Source organism: Artemia franciscana, chromosome 14, assembly GCF_032884065.1.
Source record: "Artemia franciscana chromosome 14, ASM3288406v1, whole genome shotgun sequence".
Classification (NCBI taxonomy): domain Eukaryota; kingdom Metazoa; phylum Arthropoda; class Branchiopoda; order Anostraca; family Artemiidae; genus Artemia; species Artemia franciscana.
In genome coordinates, this window is record NC_088876.1 from 37166080 (window position 1) to 37186848 (window position 20769).

The 20769-nt window shown below is 35.5% G+C and overlaps 1 protein-coding gene across 2 annotated transcripts in view; it reads left to right on the forward strand.

The window, feature by feature from the left end:
* The window catches only part of LOC136035673 (tRNA modification GTPase GTPBP3, mitochondrial-like), a 287196-nt gene that overhangs the window by 231838 nt on the left and 34589 nt on the right, over positions 1 to 20769 (forward strand). For both annotated transcript variants that reach the window (XM_065717592.1, XM_065717594.1), the window contains exon 4: positions 12755 to 12874. In XM_065717592.1, the coding sequence (XP_065573664.1) occupies positions 12755 to 12874 (120 nt within the window). The remainder of the gene's footprint in view (positions 1 to 12754; positions 12875 to 20769) is intronic.

Consider the following 20769-nt stretch of genomic DNA (forward strand, 5'->3'; position numbering starts at 1 on the left):
TGTTCTATTGTAAATACACAAGGAAATACTAATGGGCTTAAATCGAATTTTAAAGCACTCATGGTATTTCAAAAGTAGATATCAGTTTGAAATACTTTAAGCCTTTCTATTAGAAATATATAGAACTTCTCCTTGGCTAATCATGGCTTTCAAGATCTGGAAACATGCGATCCTAGCTGTCTACTATTATTCCTGAACCCGCCATCCCGCCTTCTCCCTTACAGAAGACACTTATGACATTGGTCGCAATTAATGCCAATTGATAATTGATCAGAATTAATAATTGATGGTCGTATTTGATGAGATTATGAGGATTTCATTTCCTTGCGACAGTAGGGATCGAACCTGAGCGGCTTTAGATGAGCAGCGCAGTCTACAAACCAAGATTAGAATATTGGAAGCTACAGTGATGACAGTGGTCAAATATGGCTCTGAAGCATGGACACTCCGAAAAGCAGATGAAAATTTACTAGATGTTTTCCAGAGAAATTGCCTACGGATTGTTCTGGGTACCCGGCTGACTGACCGTATTTCAAACAGTAGGTTGTACGAAAAGTGTGGTTCAATCCCGCTTTCTGGGGCTATAATGAAAGAAAGGTTGAGATGGCTAGGCCACGTTCTACTGATGAAGGATGACAGATTACCGAAGATTGTCCTTTTTGGTCAACCGTCTGGGGCTACACCGAAAGCAGGTCATCCTTGTCTGGGTTGGGAGGATGTCATAAATAAGGATTTAAAGGAAATGGGAACTTCCTGGGAGGGTGTAAAGAGGGAGGCTTTAAATAGATTAGGTTGGAGGAGGAGCGTGCGTAGCTGTGTTGGCCTCAGGCAGCTTGGTGCTGCAGTGAGTTATTAGTAGTAGTAGTAGTAGTAGTAGTATTTGATGAGGGTACCACGAGAAAGTTGGTATCACTAATGTCTTTTGACAATTTAGAAAACTTTTTGCAGTTTCAAATGGTAGGGTATGGTATTGGTAGGGTAGTGGTATTGGTAATGGTAAGGTATAGGACTTGTCTGTCTTTTTTTTTACTCTTTTGCAGAAGAGCCTTTCTTGGTAGTGTCAACCTGTCTGCCATCGCTTTTCACTATCTGAAGATCCCCATAAGCTATCTTTACACCGGATTTTGTAGGCAACATCAATCTCTCGGAAGGGAGGGAGAACTAACCTACCACTCACAAATCCTCAGTGGCAAGCGGCACTATATCCTTAAAATCGATACGAGAAAGAGAAGGTCCTTTTCCACCTCGAATGGCTACTTAAAGAATCTTTTCTTGCACCTCGGTTGGCACTTTATATGCTAAGGTGGTTGGTTCCCCCAGGCATGATCAGTTTCAGTCCGTATGATTTAGCAGTGTATACAACAAAATACCCTGACCAATAGTCAGAAACTCTCGAGGGCACCACGAGAAGGTTGGCATCACTAATCTCTTTTGACAATTTAGAAAAGTTTATGCAGTTTCAAATGGATCACCAGAAACGAAAAAAAAATATTACTTCATTCTAAGTGTCTTGGGTTTTTGTGGGAGTGCGATTGACGTTGGATTTATATAAATTTCAAAAGTGAAAATTGCATCATTTTTCGCTAGGAGTAGTCTTATCGTTTTAAGTATCTCTGACGCATGCAAAATTAGATGACAAATTACTCTTAACAGCTAAAGAAAAAGGCATGGAACCAGATATAACCAAAATTGCACTAAATTGCAAATGAAACCGTACCACAGTTAAATCTGCTGTTAGAAGACAAAGCACAATAACAGTGGAATCAAAGAACATGTTGGTTTAGTGTGTGCCAGTCCGTGAAGAATAAACATGAAAGAGGAATTGGACAAGGTAAAGTTACAATGGAATAAACCAACGTGTTAGTTTAGATTGCGTGAGTCTGTGAAGGATAAACAGGAAGGAGGAATTGAATTCAGGCCATAATTTCTTAATTGAATTGAAATGGCAGATCTTTCACCCTAGAGTGAAGAAGAGTTAATTTAGCATCCGCAAAGATACACAGGAAGAAGAAAAGGCATAATTTTTTAACCATCCTGGAATGGAATTAAGTTATTTTGGCTTTTGTGAAGGTTAAACAGGAAAAGGAGCTGATTTCATGCCAGAAAAAAAATAATAGGAGTTACTTCACATTTATTTCTATCTACTTTCTTTATGTGAATCATTTGTTTATGTATAATTTTTTTTAAAAAAGATCCATTATTTTCTTTATATTGGTAAATCAGGATTTTCTGGCCTGGAAAACTGATCTACATAGGTCATGGTTTTGAGAAAAATCGTTTTGAGCCTTATTTTGAAAAAAAATTCGCATGAGTGATGTCAGATTTATATATATATATATATATATATATATATATATATATATATATATATATATATATATATATATATATATATATATATATATATATATATATATATATATATATATATTTCAAGAGCAAAAATAGCATTATTTTCCCCCAGGAACGATCGTATCGTTTATAGTATCTCTGACGCATGCAAAATTAGACAGGATGGCAAATTACTCTGAATAGTTAAAGAAAAATGCATGGAACAAGGCACAGTCAAAATTACATTGAGTTGCAAAGGAAAACGTAGCACAACAGAATGTGCTGTTAGGTGATAAAGCAAAATTATAATGGAATGAAGAGACGTACTAATAATAATAATAATTTATTTTTAACCCACATCATAACAAGTTATGGCACTTGTGGAGTAACAAAAAGAAAAAAAAATTAAATACACTACAAGTAAAATACACTACAAATAGAAAAAAAATTACGCTACAATGAGATTAACCGAACAGACGGACCAAAGGATGATGAGACGATAAACGATAAAAAGCTGATTCCGACAACCTTCCATACATGAGGGCCAACTTTGCACTTATATCAGGGACATCAAACTTACGAATTATCTTCCTATTGCTATACCAAGGGGGGAGATAAAGTAAAAATTTACAATATCTGAAATAAAATATCCGAATCTGATTAACATCTTTTTTCTTTAGAAGGGGATAAAGACCAGAAAGGTAAAGGACAGAATGATCACAAAATGTAGCATATAGTCTACCGAGTGCACGTCTATTATACTTCCCTCGATTAGCAACTATCTTAGAATAGCCCATTTGAATTTTCTTTTGAACATCACGAACAGTGCACTGCCGTAGGCAAGAAATTGAATTCGTAACAGTAATACCCAACCACCGAAAGGCGGAAACAAAGGGTATTGAAAAACCGCGACAAGCTAAGGGAGCATTAGAGGAAGTCGGACCATTAAAAACTAGAAATTCACATTTCTCAACATTAAGAGAAAGACCAATATTAGAAATAGACGTGAAACTTTTGAGACCATAAACGAAAGACCTTGCTTATTTTTACACAAAAGTAAAAGGTCATCTGCATAAGCAAGATAAGAAACATCTGAGAGTCCAATAAAATAATTTGATCTAATTTCATCTAAAATACTAGAAATGCACATTTTGAATATACTAGGTGATAAAACCCGTCCCTGCTTGACACCTCGACATAAACGGACAAACGGAGATCCAGATTTATTAATTCGGGGGAAAGAATTCTCATACCAAAAACGAAGAAGAAAAATGACTGAAAGATTTACACCATTATTAAAAAGGGAAAAAAAGCTTGACTGTGAACTACATTGTCAAAAGCTTTAGAAAGGTCCAAAGTACACGTATAAAGTGGCGACCCCTCAGCCATGCTATTCTTAAGGGCGGAAGAAAGAACACGGTGTGCATGTTGACAACCAACACCAGCTTGAAACCCAAATTGATTCGATCCGAAATTCATATTTTCATTTAAATGAGGAATTAAAATATTTTCAAGGATTTTACTCAAGTTACACGTAGTGGTTATAGGGCGATAAGATGAACATTGAGAAGGGAGTTTTCCCCGCTTTAGAATTGAGGTGACATTTCCACAAAGAAAGCTATCCGGAACCAGAGAAGATGTTAAACACATTTGGAACAACAACTGCAAATGAAATAAAAGAACAACACACTTTAGATTTATATTATTTACGCTAATACCATCAATATCAATGGATGAAAATTTCAGTTGCTTAATTGCATTTTCAACAACAATTTTATGAAGGATAAACAGGAAGGATGAATTGAATTCACGCCAGAACTACCTAATTCATTGAAAATACTGATTTCATAGGCAGCGGAATAGCGCTGCCTAAGTAAAGATTGATGTGGGCACAGTATATTATTTATTTATGTATTTTTTTTTGTTTAGACCAGGGCACTTGGTTTTGAAGGAAATATCGTAGAAACTTCAAAAAAGGCTCATTCAATTGGAAATTGAAACTGCTAGTACCCTTTTTAATAGTTGAAAGTGATTGAAGGGCAACTATCCCCCTTCCACGCCTACCATTTCCCCAAACACATCTAATAAAAACTTTGAGATAGCCATTTTGTTTAACCTATTTGAAAGATCTGGAAATTATGTATTTAAGGTTGAAACCCCACTCCCCACAACCTTCAGGGCAAGGGTTGTAAGCTATGCCCTGGGGTATTTAACGTTTATATAGAAGAGATGATCGTATAAACTTTGGAGGGGGCTCATCGGATTGCTAATCAGAAGTTTTAGTGCCTTTTTTGAGATTCAGAGTGATCGGAGAGGGGATAAACCCACCCATCCCTCACACACACCCCGTATTTTCCCGGAATGCATCTGATAGAAATTTGAGATGGCCATTTGTTGTAGTAGAAACTTCGAAAAGAGCTCATTCGATTGGAATTTGAAAGGGCCACTGGCCTTTAATAGTCGAAAGAGATTGGAGAGCAACTAACCCCTCTCCCACGGCCACCATTTCCCCAAACGCATCCAATCAAAATTTTGAGATAGCCATTTCGTTCAACGTAATTGAAAGGACCGGAAATTGTGTCTTTTAGGATGACACCCCCCACAGCCCTCAGGGCAAGTCCAGTTATGCCCTCGGGTCATATAAGGTATATATAGACAGAGTGATTGAATAAACTTTGGAGGGGGATCGTTGCATTGGGTAATCAGAAGTTCTTTTGCCCTTTTTAAGGTTCATAATGATCGAAGAATAGAAATTTTAAGATGGTCTTTTGTTGTTGTAGAAACTTGTTCAACGTAATTGAAAGGTCCAAATATTATGTCTTTGAGGATGACACCCCCCCCCCCCCCCCCAGAGTTCTCAGGGCAAGCTCTATAAGTTATGCCCTGGAGGCATATAAGGTATATATATATATATATAGAGGATGATCGTATAAACTTTGAAGGGGACTCATTTGATTCGTAATCAGGAGTTCTTGTGCCCTTTTTAAGACTCAGAGTGATCGGAGGGTCAATACCCCCCACAGTACCTCGTATTTTTCTGAGATTCATCTGATAGAAATTTTGAGATGGCCATTTGTTGTCGTAGAAACATTGAAAACAGCTCATTCAATTGGAAATTGAAAGGCCCAGTGCCCTTTTTAATAGTCGAAAGTGATTGGAGGGAAACTAACTCCCTCCCTCTCCCACCATTTCCCAAACACATCCAATCAAAACTATGAGAGAGGTATTTTGTTCAACGTAATTGAAATAACAGGAAATAATGTCTTTGAGGATGACAATCCCCCCAGAGCCCTCAGGGCAAGGTTAGTTGTGCTCTGGGGACATGTAAGGCATATATATGGAAAGGATGATTTTATAAATTTCGGAGGGGGTTCGTTGGATTGGTAGTCAGAAGTTCTAGTGCGTTTTTAAGATTCAGAATGATCTTAGGATGGATAACCCCCACCTCGTATTTTCCCGTAATGCATCTGATGGAAACTTTGAGATGGCCATTTGTTGTCATAGAAACCTCGAAAAAGGCTCATTCGAATGGATATTGAAAGGGATAGTGCCCATTTTATTAGTCAAAACTGATTGAAGGGCAACAAGCCCCCCAAGTGTGCTCATCAATTCCCAAAACACATAATCAAAATTTTGGGATAGCCATTTTGTTCAGTGTATTTGAAAGGTCTGGGAATTGTCTTTCACAAACCCCATGCCTTCGCAAAACCAGAACATAATTTGCACTTTACTGAAAAAAAGGCCGTGGATTGTCAGTTTACTATATGTATACTGATATATATTCCTTAAAGTTTTAATTATTTTTTAATTTATTGAAGTTGCAAAAATTAAAACGTTTTAAACGTGTTTTTTTTATTTAAATCATACAATAAATAACCGAGTGAAATTCAAAACAAGCAATAATTAACATGAGTAAAGCAGACAACCCTGGTGCCATCTACTTTACTACTACTCTACTTAACTACGCCAGAACTGCTTAAATCAATTGGAAATGCTGATTTTTTTTTTTTACAATAGAATGAAGATGTGTTATTTTAGTGTCTGAAAAGATACACAGCAAGGAGAAAATGAATTAACGCCTCAATTTCTTAACCACTCTGCAATAAATTGAAATTACCGCGTCTGTGAAGGGTAAACAGGGAAGAGGAATTGAATTCATGCCAGAAAAACGAAATCGTTTCAATAACATCAAATTTATATACGTTCAAAGAGGAAAAATCACGTCATTTTCCCCCAGGGGTGATGGTATCTTTTTCAAGCGTCTATGACGCTCGCAAAATAACCAAGGATGACAAATGACTTCGAACAGCTAAAGCAAAGAGTATGTGAGAAGAAACAGCTGAAACGTCATTGAATTGTAAAGGAAAATGTCGCGAAACGAAATGTACGGTTAGAACAAAGCAAAATTACTATGGAATGATGGAACATATTAGATCAGCATGTGTGAGTCTGCGACAATAAACAGGAAGGAGAATTTTTTTGTGCCGATGACACGTACAAAACTACACAAGATGACAAATGGCTCTGAACAGCAAAAGAAAAAGGCAGGGAAGTATAAACAGCAAAAATCATATTGTATTTCAAACAAAAATGTGACTAAAAACTAAAGAACAATACAGTAATTATGCTATTGCGTTATTTCGATTTTTCAAAAATTACAATGAAATAAGAAACGTGTTGAAAAAGAAGAAGGGAGAATTAAACTAAAATTTTGGATTTGGCACCCTATGACTTGAAACTAAAGAATAAAATGATAATTATGCCTATACATAATTTAGATATTTTTGAGGGCATAGGATCTGTACATTCCTGGTTGTTAGTTGGTTATATAACAACACAATTAAAGCTAAGTCACAAAGTCGTGGGAGAAGCCGAGAAATAATTTGTTTGGTATATATTGCGTCTGAAAATCATGAAAAATCTTGTGAAAATACACATGATCTTGATTGAATCCGAACAGCTATAGGAAAAGAGGTGGTAAGCTGTCTTAAGTAATTGTGTACGAAAGTGAGGCACAACAAGATCTGTGGCTACACTAGCTATAACAAGCACTGCGATGAATTCCAGATAGAAATAATTGACAAAGAAATCTACGATTAGAAGAAAAGTGACAGGGATGATCACATGGAATCGTACATGAAATCTGCGGTTAGAAGGGAAACAACAGTGAGAACTACAACGAGTCCCAGGAGAAAATATTTCCTAATAAACTGATGACTCTTTGATGCACTAACAAGGAGGAATTTACTTCTCGTCAGAGTTTCTTAATTCAATTGAAATTGCTCATTTGACACCACATGACATGAAACTAAAGGATAACATGACGACTATGCTAATACTTGATTAAAGGATTAAATATACACAAACAGGGGCCTTCCCCCGGACACAATGCAAGTACTGATGCCCTAATCTATTCCAAAAGGCCAATATCCGCTGCTCTTTTCTCCCTTTAATGATTTAAGTTGAACGGCGACCCCCCTCAAGACGCAGGTGCGTGTTTTAGGGAATGTTTTCAGGTGTCTGTTACATAATTGGAGTTGAGGGTGGTGCAATCTTGCATCAAGATTTCTTCGAATGTTGCGTAATAGGGTTAGGATGTCACATAATAGGACGTGTTGAGAGTCCACGACATTTTTCTTTAAGAGGTTTTAAGACATTTCAAGACGTTTTTAAGACATTGTTCTTCAAGAGTTTTCTCTTCTTTAGTTCATACATAATAGGGGAATGTTTCCTTATATTACGGATGACACATTCAAACGTGATATAGACTTGGGGCCCGTTGGGAAATCCCCCTTATAGCTGAAGAGGGCACTCACGTGGGTGTTACATAATGATGGCACTCGCGTGGGTGTTACGTAATGTCAATGTACATGTGGGTGTTACGTAATGGGGCGCATATGTGGGATTTGACGTATCGGCGGTCCATACGTGGGATGTGGAATCTTCATATTTTAGTGATTTCTGTCCCCATTAGGATTCGAAAGGGCCATTTCCATCAAATGAAATTGTGCCTTGGACAGGTGAACTACGAAAAACTTTTCTAATATTATGTTTCAGGAAATAGATTCTACGAAATAAGCTGTTGCACGCAAGGAGAATTCCCTGTCCGCGCATACTAGAATTATTATTAAATGAACTACATGTTTCATATGACTGCAATAACTGACATGCAGGGGGGAAAGTCGATTACTTGAGTTTCGCTATATCTGAAGCGCACCTGATTGCTAAGTAACGCTTTAGAAGGGTATTATATACCCAGACATAGCGATTCTACACTTCTTAGCGATATGATCCTAGCATTTCGGAGGGTCCTTCTTAGATAATTTCTAGAGAATGATATATACTTGTTCAAAACAGGACTTTAACGCGTCCTATTATGTATCATCCCAAACCCTTCTACGTAACGTTCGAAGAAATCCTGGGGTAAAGTCACGTAAGATTGCATCGCTATCAACCCCAATTACGTAACAGACACTTGAAAACATTCCTTATGACGCGCACCTATGTCTTGAAGGGGTTTCAACTTATTTCATTAAAGGAAGAAAAGAGTAGCGGCTATGGGCCTTGTGGAAGAGATTGGGGCGTCATTACTAAGGTACTACTGTTATTTTTTGTTATTGTAAATGTACGTTTTTTCCTCTCTTTTGTTGTTTTTTTTTTCATTTATGCTCCTTTTTTTTCATGATTTTTTCGATGGCTTAAATTATATATAATTAATTCTACTCTATATTTTAAGACGAAAGTAAAACAGTTCAAAATAGGGGTGAAACCTTTTTATTGACAGTGATAGATATAAAATTATTCAACTGGATTTTTCGAACACATATACAGTGTTCATCATCAGATGATCATCATTAGATGAAACTAGAGTTTTACTGGTGATGATGAACACTGTATATGTGTTCGAAACATCCAGTTAAATAATTTTATATCTATCTGTCAATAAAAAGGTTTAATCCCTATTTTGAATTGTTTTACTTTCGTTATGGAAAGGCAGTGTGGTCTTCGAAGTTATCTATATTTTAAGCTGTTGAACTAGTTAGCTGCCGGAGGTAGGCTGTATAGGATGATATATAAATGAACGGGATAAGACAAGGAATTTCATATTTTGCGACTGCTATATTTACTTGTTGTGGATTGCGAGATTTTTATTTCACTTGATGGTAAAATTGCTACTACTATCGGAAATATTGCAAAAGTTCTTTTTTTTGTCAAAAATGTGTCGGATTTTTATAATACACCTCAAACATATTCTTGTTTTATTCAGTGAATCATCACAATTCCCTTAGTAATGTAGTTAATACTACGATATTTAAAGAAAACTAACAATATTTTAAAAAGATTCTACCTAAAAGGTACAAAAGCCCACATCACTGATTAATCCAGCCCCCATGCTCTTTATTCCTTCTTTGTTTGTTGTATTTTTAAAATTTGTCATTTTCCTCAATTCGCGTTTCTTATTTCAAATATTGTAAATATTTCATGGTTCTCCAATCTGTTTTAGCAACGCTGAAATAGTCTTGAGTAGTGGCGTAATTTGAGGAGGCCCCTTTTGTCCCTTTGAAAGTTTGCCCACGCCCCCATGATTTTGAAAAAAAATTATGTTATTTCCATTGAATATTACAATTTTTGGGTATTTTCATTGAAATAAATTAAAAAATAATAGCGCCCCCCCCTGACCTGGCCCCTAGCAGAATTAGATTCTTATTCAGTTTGTTTTTATAAAGGTCCAAAAACGGGTATTTTTCAAATCTCATTTACCCAGGTGCACAAGCAGCGACTAAGACTCGTATATAAGATTAAATAAAATAAAAAACAAGTTTTTTTTACTGAAAGTAAGGAGTAACATTAAAACTTAAAACGAACAGAAATTATTACATATATGAGGCGGTGCGCCCCCTCGTTATTACCTGGCTCTTTACGCTAAAGTTCGAATTTTGTTCCAATCCTTTAAGAATGATCCCTAATCACAAAGACCGTTTAATTAGAATAAATAGCTCTTTTGAAAGTACTAAAAAAACTCTAGCGTAAAGAGTGAGGTATTGACGAGACTCAATACCTCTCGTCAACAATTTTTATTCGTTTTAAGTTTTAATGTTGCTCCTTTCTTTCAGTTGAAAAAACTTATTTTTTAATTTAATTTCTGATTTTTATTTTAAATAATATGGGCAGATTGCTCCGTGGAAAGATCCTCCCACATAATCCTCTCCCCCTACACCCTCCACCAGAAAAAAATCCCCCTGAAAACGTCTGTATGCTTCCCAATAACCAATACTATATGTAAAAAATGGGCAAAGTTCATAACTTGCAGCCCTTCCCCCGGGGACTGTGGGGGATTAAGTCGTCCTCAAAGACATAGTTACTAGATTTTTCAACTATGCTGAACAAAATGGCTATCTCAGAATTTTGATTCCGTGATTGGGAAAATGAGCGTTGGAGGGGGCCTAGTTGCCCCCCAATTTTTTTGGTCCCCTAAAAACCGCACTAGAACTTTTAATTTGAATTTCAATTAGCCCTCTCGCAACATTCTTGGACCACTGGGTCGATAAGATCACGCCTGGAAAAAAAAAACAAATAAACACGCATCCGTGATCTTTCTTCTGGCAAAAAATTCAAAATTCCATATTTTTGCATATTTGAGCTTGAAACCTCTACAGTAGGGTTCTCTGATACTCTGAATCTGATGAAGTAATTTTCATTAAGAATCTATGACTTTTAGGGGTTGTTTCCCCCGTTTTTAGAAAATAAGGCACATTTTCTCAGGCTCGTAACTTTTGAAACTTGTATATTTAACTTTGACCAAACTCGATGAAACTTGTATATTTAAAATCATCACAAAAATCCTATTCTTTTGATGTATCTATAGGTATCAAAATTCCGTTTTTTAGAGTTTCGATCACTATTGAGCCAGGTCGCTCCTTCAATACTGTTTGTTACCACGAACTGTTTGACAAGAAACTCGGAACTAGACTATCTACTTGATTGAAAATTATTTTTACTAAATTACTCCTTTATCCAGTCTTATCAAATAAGCATGTTTGTTAAACTTTTACATGCGATGCCATCAGGGCCGTATCCAGGATTTTATTAGGGGGGGGGGTACATAATTTTTTTTAAACGCATGAAAAATTCGTTTATATTTATTTTTATAACGTTTTTTACGAGTCGGACAAACATTTCGAGGGGGAGAGTGGGTCAAACCCCCTAACCTTCCCCCTGGATACGGCCTTGGATGTAATTCATACGATGAATTAGCTTTTTTTTGTATTTATCTTTTTTAAGGTCCATAAAGTTTCGCTAGTGGAAATTAACGTATGTATTTATTACATACTTTTATGATTTACGTACGTTTTTTCGTACTTTTACGTATGGATTAGCTTTTCTGCGTTTTATGTTTTTTAAGGTCCAAAAAGTTTCACTGGTGAAAGTTTACGAATGGATTGATTACATAGTTATATGATTTATGATTAGCTTTTCTGTGTTTTATCTTTTTAAGGTTGAAAAGTCTTCACTGGTGAAGGTTTATGCATTGGTTGTTTACGTATTCTTATGAGTTACGTACTGTTTTCGTACATATTCGCATGGATTAGCTTTTCCATGCTTTATCTTTTTTAAGGTCCAGAAAATTTCATTAGTAACGGTTTACGTATTGATTTTTTACGTACTTTTAGGATTTAGGTACTCATTTGTCGTATTTTTACGTGTGAATTAGCTTTTCTGTGTTTTCTCTTTTTTTAAAACCTATAAACTTCACTGGTGAAGGTTTACATCTTAAGTTTTACGTACTTTTATGATTTAGGTACCCTTTTTTTGTTTCTTTACGCATGGATCAGCTTTTCTATGTTTTATATTCTTTACCTTTTATATTCTTCCTTTTACCTTTTATATTCTTTTACCTTTACGCATGGATCAGCTTTTCTATGTTTTATATTCTGTACCTTTTATATTCTTTCTTTTACCTTTTGTATTCTTTCTTTTACCTTTTATATTCTTTTACCTTTACGCATGGATCAGCTTTTCTATGTTTTATATTTTTTACCTTTTATATTCTTTCTTTTACCTTTTATATTCTTTCTTTTACCGTTTATATTCTTTTACCTTTCCGCATGGATCAGCTTTTCTATGTTTTATATTCTTTAACTTTTATATTCTTTCTTTTACCTTTTATATTCTTTCTTTTACCTTTTATATTCTTTTACCTTTACGCATGGATCAGCTTTTCTATGTTTTATATTCTTTACCTTTTATATTCTTTCTTTTAGCTTTTATATTATTTTACCTTTACGCATGGATCAGCTTTTCTATGTTTTATATTCTTTACCTTTTATATTCTTTCTTGTACCTTTTATATTCTTTCTTTTACCTTTTATATTCCTTTACCTTTACGCATCGATCAGCTTTTCTATGTTTCATATTCTTTAAGGTCCAAAAAGTTTCACTGGTGAAGATTGCTGCGAGTTTCACATTCATGGAGGGAAAGCTGTTATTAGCTCTGTCTTAGAATCACTTGCTACAATTCCTGATTTCAGACCAGCAGAAGCAGGTAGTTGAAGGTTCGTAGTAACAAACCGTGTATAGGTCTAAGTTCAGTTCACAAGTTCTTTTATTCACCAAAAATTTGAATAAAAAGGAAGATTTGTCTTCATATTCCACACACAAGGCTGTATAATAGGGGATTCAGGTAGGTACAAAGAATAGAAAAATAAGCAATAAAAAGTCATAGTGAAGTCTTAAAACACTAAAAACAAAAAAGAAAGGTGAATTCACCTCGACCACTCAGTGCCTGCGGTAAATCAAGCCAGATGGAGTTGCCATGCACACTAAATAATACCAGGTGACTTTTCCAAGGTGGCCTTAGAGTAACCCATCCTTACCTTACTTTAGATCCTCTTGTGCCGCCAGAGGCACCCAGGGCATCCACAGAGAGCCGCCAGTCACTCCTATATGTGCGCCGCCGCCTAAGCCTATTGGGGTTCTATCGCTGTGTGAAAATGTTGGAAAGGTGTTTTTTGGTCGACCTTTCCTGTGGTTTCTCTGAGGTTGCCATTCCAATATCTGTCTTGGGATCCTATCGTCTTCCATACAGATCACGTGCCTAAGGTATCGCCACCTTCGTTGCCGAATGAAATCTGTAACCATGGGCTAGCCTGAGATAGGTTGGACTATCTGGTTTGTGAGGTGATATCCCTAGTCAGACAGTTTGTAGTAACGAACTGTAAGTAAGGAGTGACCCGGCTCAATAGTAACCGAAACTCTAAAAAACAGAATATGGATACCAATAGGTAGATTAAAAGGATCAAATTTTTATGCTGATTTTAAATATATAAGTTTTCATCAAGTTTGTGATTACAAGTCTGAGAAAATGTGTCTTATTTTTGAAAAAAGGGGGCACCACCCCCTGAAAGTGATAGAATCTTAATGAAAATCACACCATCAGATTCAGTGTATTAAAGAACCCTACTGTAGAGGTTTTAAGCTCCTATCTGCCAAAATGTGGAATCTGTGTCTTTTACCAGAAGAAAGATCATGGATGCGTGTTTTTTTTGTGTTTTTTTTTCAGGGATGATCGTGTCGACCCAGTGGTTCTAGAATGTCGCGAGAGGGCCCATTCGAACGGAAATTAAAAGTTCTGGTGCCCTTTTTAAGTTACGAAAACTATTGGAGGGCCAGCAGGCCACCTCCCACGCTCATTTTTCCCCCAGAGCCACAGGATCAAAATTTTTAGATAGCCATTTTCTTCAGAATAGTTGAAAGATTTAATAACTATGTCTCTGAGGACGACTCCAACAGTCCCCGGGGGAGGGCTGTAAGTTACGAACTTTGCCCATTGTTGTTTATTAGGAAGTTTACACACGTTTTCAGGGGAGATTTATTTCTGGTGAGGGGTGGGGGTGGTGTTTGGGGGAAGGATTTATGTGGGAGGATCTTTCCATGGGGAAAAAAATTTCCATGAAGAGAGTGCTGGTTCTCCCATCATTATTCAAAAAAGGATTAGATATTAAAAAAAACAAGTTTTTTTTCAATTGAAAGTAGGGAGCAACATTAAAACTTAAAACGAACAGAAATTATTACGTATATGATTTGGTCCGCCCTCCTCGTCAATACCTCACTCTTTGCGCTAAAGTATTTTTAGTACTTTCAAAAAGCTTTTTATTCTAATTAAACGGCCTTTGTGATTCAGGGGTCATTCTTAAAGAATTAGGACAAAATTTGAACTTTAGCGTAGAGAGCGAGGTAGAAGGGGGAACCCCCTTATATATGGAATAATTTCTGTTCGTTTTGATTTTTAATGTTGCTCCTTACTTTCAGTTGAAAAAACTTGTTTTTTATTTAATCAATATTCAGAATCGCTCCGAAGGCAATTATTTTCGAAGGCAAGGATCCCAAAATCAAATAATGATTTTTTATTTTTTTTTTTTTTTTAATCTGGGGAAGGTAAACAGGTAGGGTATTGGATAGTACAAGATGGCTGCCCCCCCGCCGCACTTTGTGGTTGAAGGGCAATGAAACGGAGATTAGCACCGTCAACAGGGACTGCTAAGGCCAGTGCCGTATTCTTTTCCTTTTACCTTACATACCAAAATGACTATCAAAGACAAATTAGCAAATTGAGCATCAAAGATCCAGAAAGTGAAGTTAGCAAAAATTTTGCTAAAACAGTTAATAAGGCAGAAAGTAGGCCGTGGTTTAGTAATTTCTTAGTATCCTTACTTGAATTGTAATTGGGCAGTTGATTTTTTCTCTTTAGTATTTTTTCTCTGAAGTTAGCAAAAATTTCGCTAAAACAGTTAAAGAAAGCAGGGAGTAGGCCTTTGTTTAGTATTTATCATTTACTTCTTTACTTATTTATTTGTTATTTAATTTTTTAATTTTTATTATCTATTATTTACTTAGTATTCTTATTTGGATTATAATTGGGTAGCTGATTTTTCCTCTTCAGTATTAGTCATTACTCATTAGCCTTTACTTACATATTGTTACAATTTTTTTTTGTGTGTTTTTTTTTTTTTTTTGTTAATGTAAGTTACTTTGTCGGAGAATTGACCCATGTTAATCAATTAGACAAACGTTGACAAATTACTTGGTTCATAGTCGAGATTTATGTCACATAATTAACTTTCTACAACATATTTGCGTCGGGAGAGGAACAAGCCCTTTTATGTTTCTGTACTATTGCTGATTACATCTATTGTACTTCATTATGCTTCAAATTCATTATATATAAATAAATGTACGCATTTCGCGTATAATTTCTTTTTACCTCCTCCACATACCTATTTGGCATCGGAACTCTAATTAACAAATTAACCTAACCTAATTACTGTTTAACCTAATTAACTGATTAACCTGATTAACTGAAACTAAATTAACTAAATTAACCGAAACTGATAAATTAACTGAAAGTAACTAAATTAAATTAAATTAAACTATTCTAATAAATTAATTTAATCTAAATTAAACTAAATTAAATTAACTAACCAAAACTAACTAAATTAAATGAAACTGAAATTAACTAAATTAACCTGACTAACTGATTAACCTAACCTAACAAATAGATGTAGCCACATTAGATGTGTTATGTGGAATCCTAATAAAAAGGTCACCAGTCATGGTGACCAGTAGTAGTCTACGCTTACATATTTTTACAATTCAATTCATTTAATTATGAAATGATATGACATGTAACATTTATTCAAATGGCTCCCCAAAGGAAAAGATAAAAGCACTTGATACTGGGTGACCCCATATATAACAAACGGTTAACAAACGAACAAAATAGACAAAAAAGGAAATAAAATAACCAAATTATGACCAAACTCTAATCATGAAAATAGTAAAGGGAAAAAAGAGAGATAAAAGAAAAGAAAAAAAAACATTTATGAAGATCCAAAAGAAAGTTTTTAATTTTTCTCTTAAATAAACCAAGGTACTCCTCCGCCCGAATGCTCTCTGAAAGAGAATTCCAAACCGTAGTACCTATATATCTGACTAGTACCTAGATATCTAGATATCTGAAAAAACAGCTCTAGTTCCACTTCTGTATTCGATGACTAGATTATCAGCATTGCGGGTACTGTAACTATGAAGTTATTTATTTTCTGTAAAAAACCATTAAATACCTCAAGATTCATACAATTCCAACACTGAAACGATAATATTCCTGCTTGGTAGTTATGAAGTTGCCGGACATGAAGCACTTTAAGTTTAAAGTAATAGGCCTCAGTGTCATTAACTTTTTTCCAAGTATCCATCATTAAGTCGTATCGTTTTGTTTTGAAGATTTTGTACTCGTTTAAAATTTGAATAAAAGCTGCTTGGCCACAACACACATCTATATGAAATATAAGGATGGCCAAAAGCATTTTAAAAAGTAATAAAATTTATAGTGGTAAAAAATTCTGGTAAAAGTACTCGTGCGATTTTCGTTGCAACGATATCACTATGACGTTTCCATGAAAGAGTATAATCTAGGTAGAAACCAGGGTGTCGTGTCCCGTGAACTTTTTGCCCGGCTTCTTCTTAAACAAAATTTTTCCGTTAATGTCCAGGGGCTTACCTAGTCTTGAATATAAAATAAAACTAGCCTTCGGAATCATGGGCGTACTTAGCTTCTTGCCTATGGGGGAGGGGGCAGCTGTAATTACCCCTCGGAAAAAAATTCCGGATATCCATTCATTAGAAAACACTGTCAAACTTGTTAAACACTTAGTCTGCTTCTTTTCATCAAATTTATTTGGTATAACACGATGTAGTAATGTGTACAGGGTTACCACAACGGTTAGTTCCTAAAGTTTTGAAATTGCCCATTTTTGCGTGCTAAGCAACGATTTTTGGTGCTACAGTAAAAAACAAATTTTGTGCGTGTTGCTGTATTTGGACATTTCTGTTTATTTCCAGCTTTTTCAACCATCTACCTTTTATCAACTGATTTCTAGTCATCTAACTGTTTTCAACTGCTTTTTCAACCATCTGCTTTTCCATCCATATCTAACGTAAATTTTAAGATCTAGGCGGAGCAACTGCCCCCTTATCCTCCTCTCGTATGCCCATGTTCGCAATGTTAACAGATTGTAAGCTTAAACTAGTGAAAACATGAAAACTTTTTAAAACACGATTAGCCTTCAAAATCAAACTACGTAAACACCGACTAAAAAAATGTTAAAACAGTGTCATCAGCAAAAGAGGTCAGACAAGAATCTGGCAGGTAAAATCTCATCGCAACAACTTATACCAAATGCAGCAGGGGACCAAGCACCGAGCCCTGTGGGACCCCATAAGTTACAGAAAATGGGCCTTTTTTGTTAATGTAAAGGTTAATTGTTTTGTTGTTAAATAGTATTAGAATTATATATGAGTTAATTATTTTTTAATTGATTATGTCTGAATTATAATTGAGTAGTGATCTTTTGAGTATTAGCCTCCTCTTGCATGCTGCAATATTTAGTTGTTTTTTTTTAGCCTCCCTTGCATGCTGAATTTTTTTTTGTAATACAAGTGTTCACTGTTTTCTCTCACTTGTCTGAAAGGGTGATCTCCATGGATCTTTTTTCTGTAGAGTTTGGTATCCCTCAAGGTTCAGTTTAATTCTGACAAGGGTCAGATTTATGTTAGTGATGATGCGGCTGTAAGTCAAAATCCAGCAGCTTGTCGTCGCCCATGTAACCCCAAATCACTCCATGTCAAAAATGTATATCACCATCAGTTAATGAGGATGTTTTAGTTGCTTTTGCTGACAAGAGAAACCTTAGTGCTGCTGTCAGAACTGAGCCTAAGATCCGTGTCAAATTGGTTAATTATATGAAAGGGTAACCATTGCATTCGATGTAAACTACCTGGTACTTAACTGAGCTTTCTCACTGGTTTTTCAGGCTTGGCCCCAACTGTCTGAAACTCATCTCTCAAGGACGTCTCCTTGAGATATATACCTAAAAGATCCGAAGATCGGCATGTATACCCAAAAATCAGTAAGTATGTCGGGCAGGCATAAGAAAAAGAAGAAACCTCCCACGCCCCTCTTTAGATGCCCCGAAGACATCCGATTAAAACTTTGAGATAATCATTTTGCTCAAAATAGACGAAAATTCTAGTTCAAATACATCTACATCAAAGGGCAAAACATGTGCGTAAACATGTTTAGATGGGCAAAAACTTGTCAGTATGTACAACACTGGAAATATGTACCAGCTGGTACTAGTATGTACAAGTATGTACCAGCTGGCTGTAATCGTTGCAGTCTACGTGTATTTTAAAAAAACCAACAAAAAACAGAAAACTTGTTGCATATACCTTAGAACCTTGGGGGAAGTGGTGCCAAAACAAAAAAATACTAGAAAATTCGGGGACGTCGCCCTAAGTTAAGAATTTTTTTTTATTTGTTTTCTTAAAATTTCGTTATTGTTTCTTAGTGTTTATAGAATGAAGCACTCTCGCTAGCATCAGTTCTGAGTGTCATTTGCTGCTGAAGGCCGGCAAGTTGTGGTGGATGACTCCCCTCGCTTTGAGGCATGTGCTACTGACGAGTTTGTTGAAAGTACAAAATGGCTTTTGATCAGATAACAATTTATATTTATATTATGTATACCCTTATATATAACCTTATATGAAATCCAACCTCATTGTTTAATCCCTTCTCCAGAAAAAAAAACCAGCTATGACCTACTGATTTTCATTAGAAATGTAATTTTTATATCTTTCAGTTTTCTTTTCATACTCTTTTGTGTACATCTTTTGTATGTAAAGAGGGCATAAATAAATTATTATTATTATTAATTAATTATTTATTATTATTATTATTATAAATAGATGCCTATTTAAAGCTGGGTTGACTCTGGCTGAGCTTAAAGAGCTACGCCACTGACCCCCACTTTCAAGCCTAGCGTGCCAACCGTTGATATTTGGTGAAATGGAAAAACGCGGAATGTACTTTCGCTTTTCTCGTTTAAGTGTCATCCAAAAAGACGTAACCTGCCGAATATAAGGCAGTGCTGCAGCTTAATAAAAACTGGAGCGATGAAATCGACCGAATCGCAGTTTCACCTGTCTAGTGAGGTCAGCCCTTCGTCTTTACCACGAGGTTCAAGGATGTTGGACACAGAAAAATAATGTATATAAGTTCATCAAAATGTTTACCCTATCGTGCGTGCTATCAACTCACTAGTTTCGGAAGTAGCTAAATGGTTTGTCGGGGCGTAATTTTTCTCCGGGGTAGGGAAGCAATTGCCCCTCCCAGACCTTGGTTTTCCCCCCATACCCCAGTTAGCTACCCCACCTCCCCCACTTCCAGCTGAAATTTAGTTTCTTCAAAAATATTGTCAAAACTAACATAAGCCTGTTAGTCCAAGCATTCACAGAAACGGGTCAGTTTTTTATGATAATACATGGCTCATTTTTCAGTTTTCACTGTCGTTTTCGTTTGTCTTTTAAAATTGGCTCCTACTTTAACCCCCCCCCCCCAGGATTTTGCCGGAACTTACGCTATTGATGGTTAGCAATTACTTTTCAATTCTATTAGTTACTCAGAAATATGAAAAATCATATAAATTCAATTAATCCTGTTAAAAAACTGAAAAAGTATCACTTAGATAATAAAACGATATTTTTGCTTTTGCAATTTTGATTTGAACCACTACACAAAATATATGAGTCAATTGAAATAAAATATAACATACAGATTATATCCTTAGGAAAAAATGTTGCAAGTTTACGAATGATACCAAATTTTATGGTTAATGTATTTGAAACTTTCCCAATATGTTCTTTAAACAATAATGACTCATCTGTAGCAATTTGAAGATGCCAAGTACCAGCTGCTATTGAATAGGTCCATGGATGGCACCAGACCATCCAAAATCAGCAAAATTAAAGTTATCAGTGGTAATAACAAATTTGTTACTCATACAAATATCTAAATATATATTTTCTAGCGATAATATTTAATGAATTAACCAACCATTCAGTCAGTTTTGCACATGCAATTGGGATTTTGTCATCAGTAAGGCCGTATCCAGGGGGTCAAGGGTTTTGACTCCCCACCCAACCCTCCCATGAAATTTTTGTCTGACTCGTAAAAACATAAAAAAATGCATACAAATTTTTGATACGTTTACACTTTTTTGTTTAAAAGTTCTGAAGTTGTATTTTTGGTATCCCCTCCCCTCCAAAAAAATAAAAATTCTGGATAGGCTGTTGATCGGAAAAGAATATTTTGATGATACATTCAAGAGTTGAATTAGTAAGTTTTAAAACATAATTTCGTTTTTTTCCATGTGAAAATTAGCTCAAATTACATTTTTTTTAAATATTTTTGACAACAAAATATTTTTAGAAAGTCAATATGACGATTTTGCCTGTTTGAGCAAGCCAAAAAAGTAACACTGCCATATACATTTAGCAACAGAGGACTTAAATTTTGGCAACAACAGATAGAATTTTGATTTG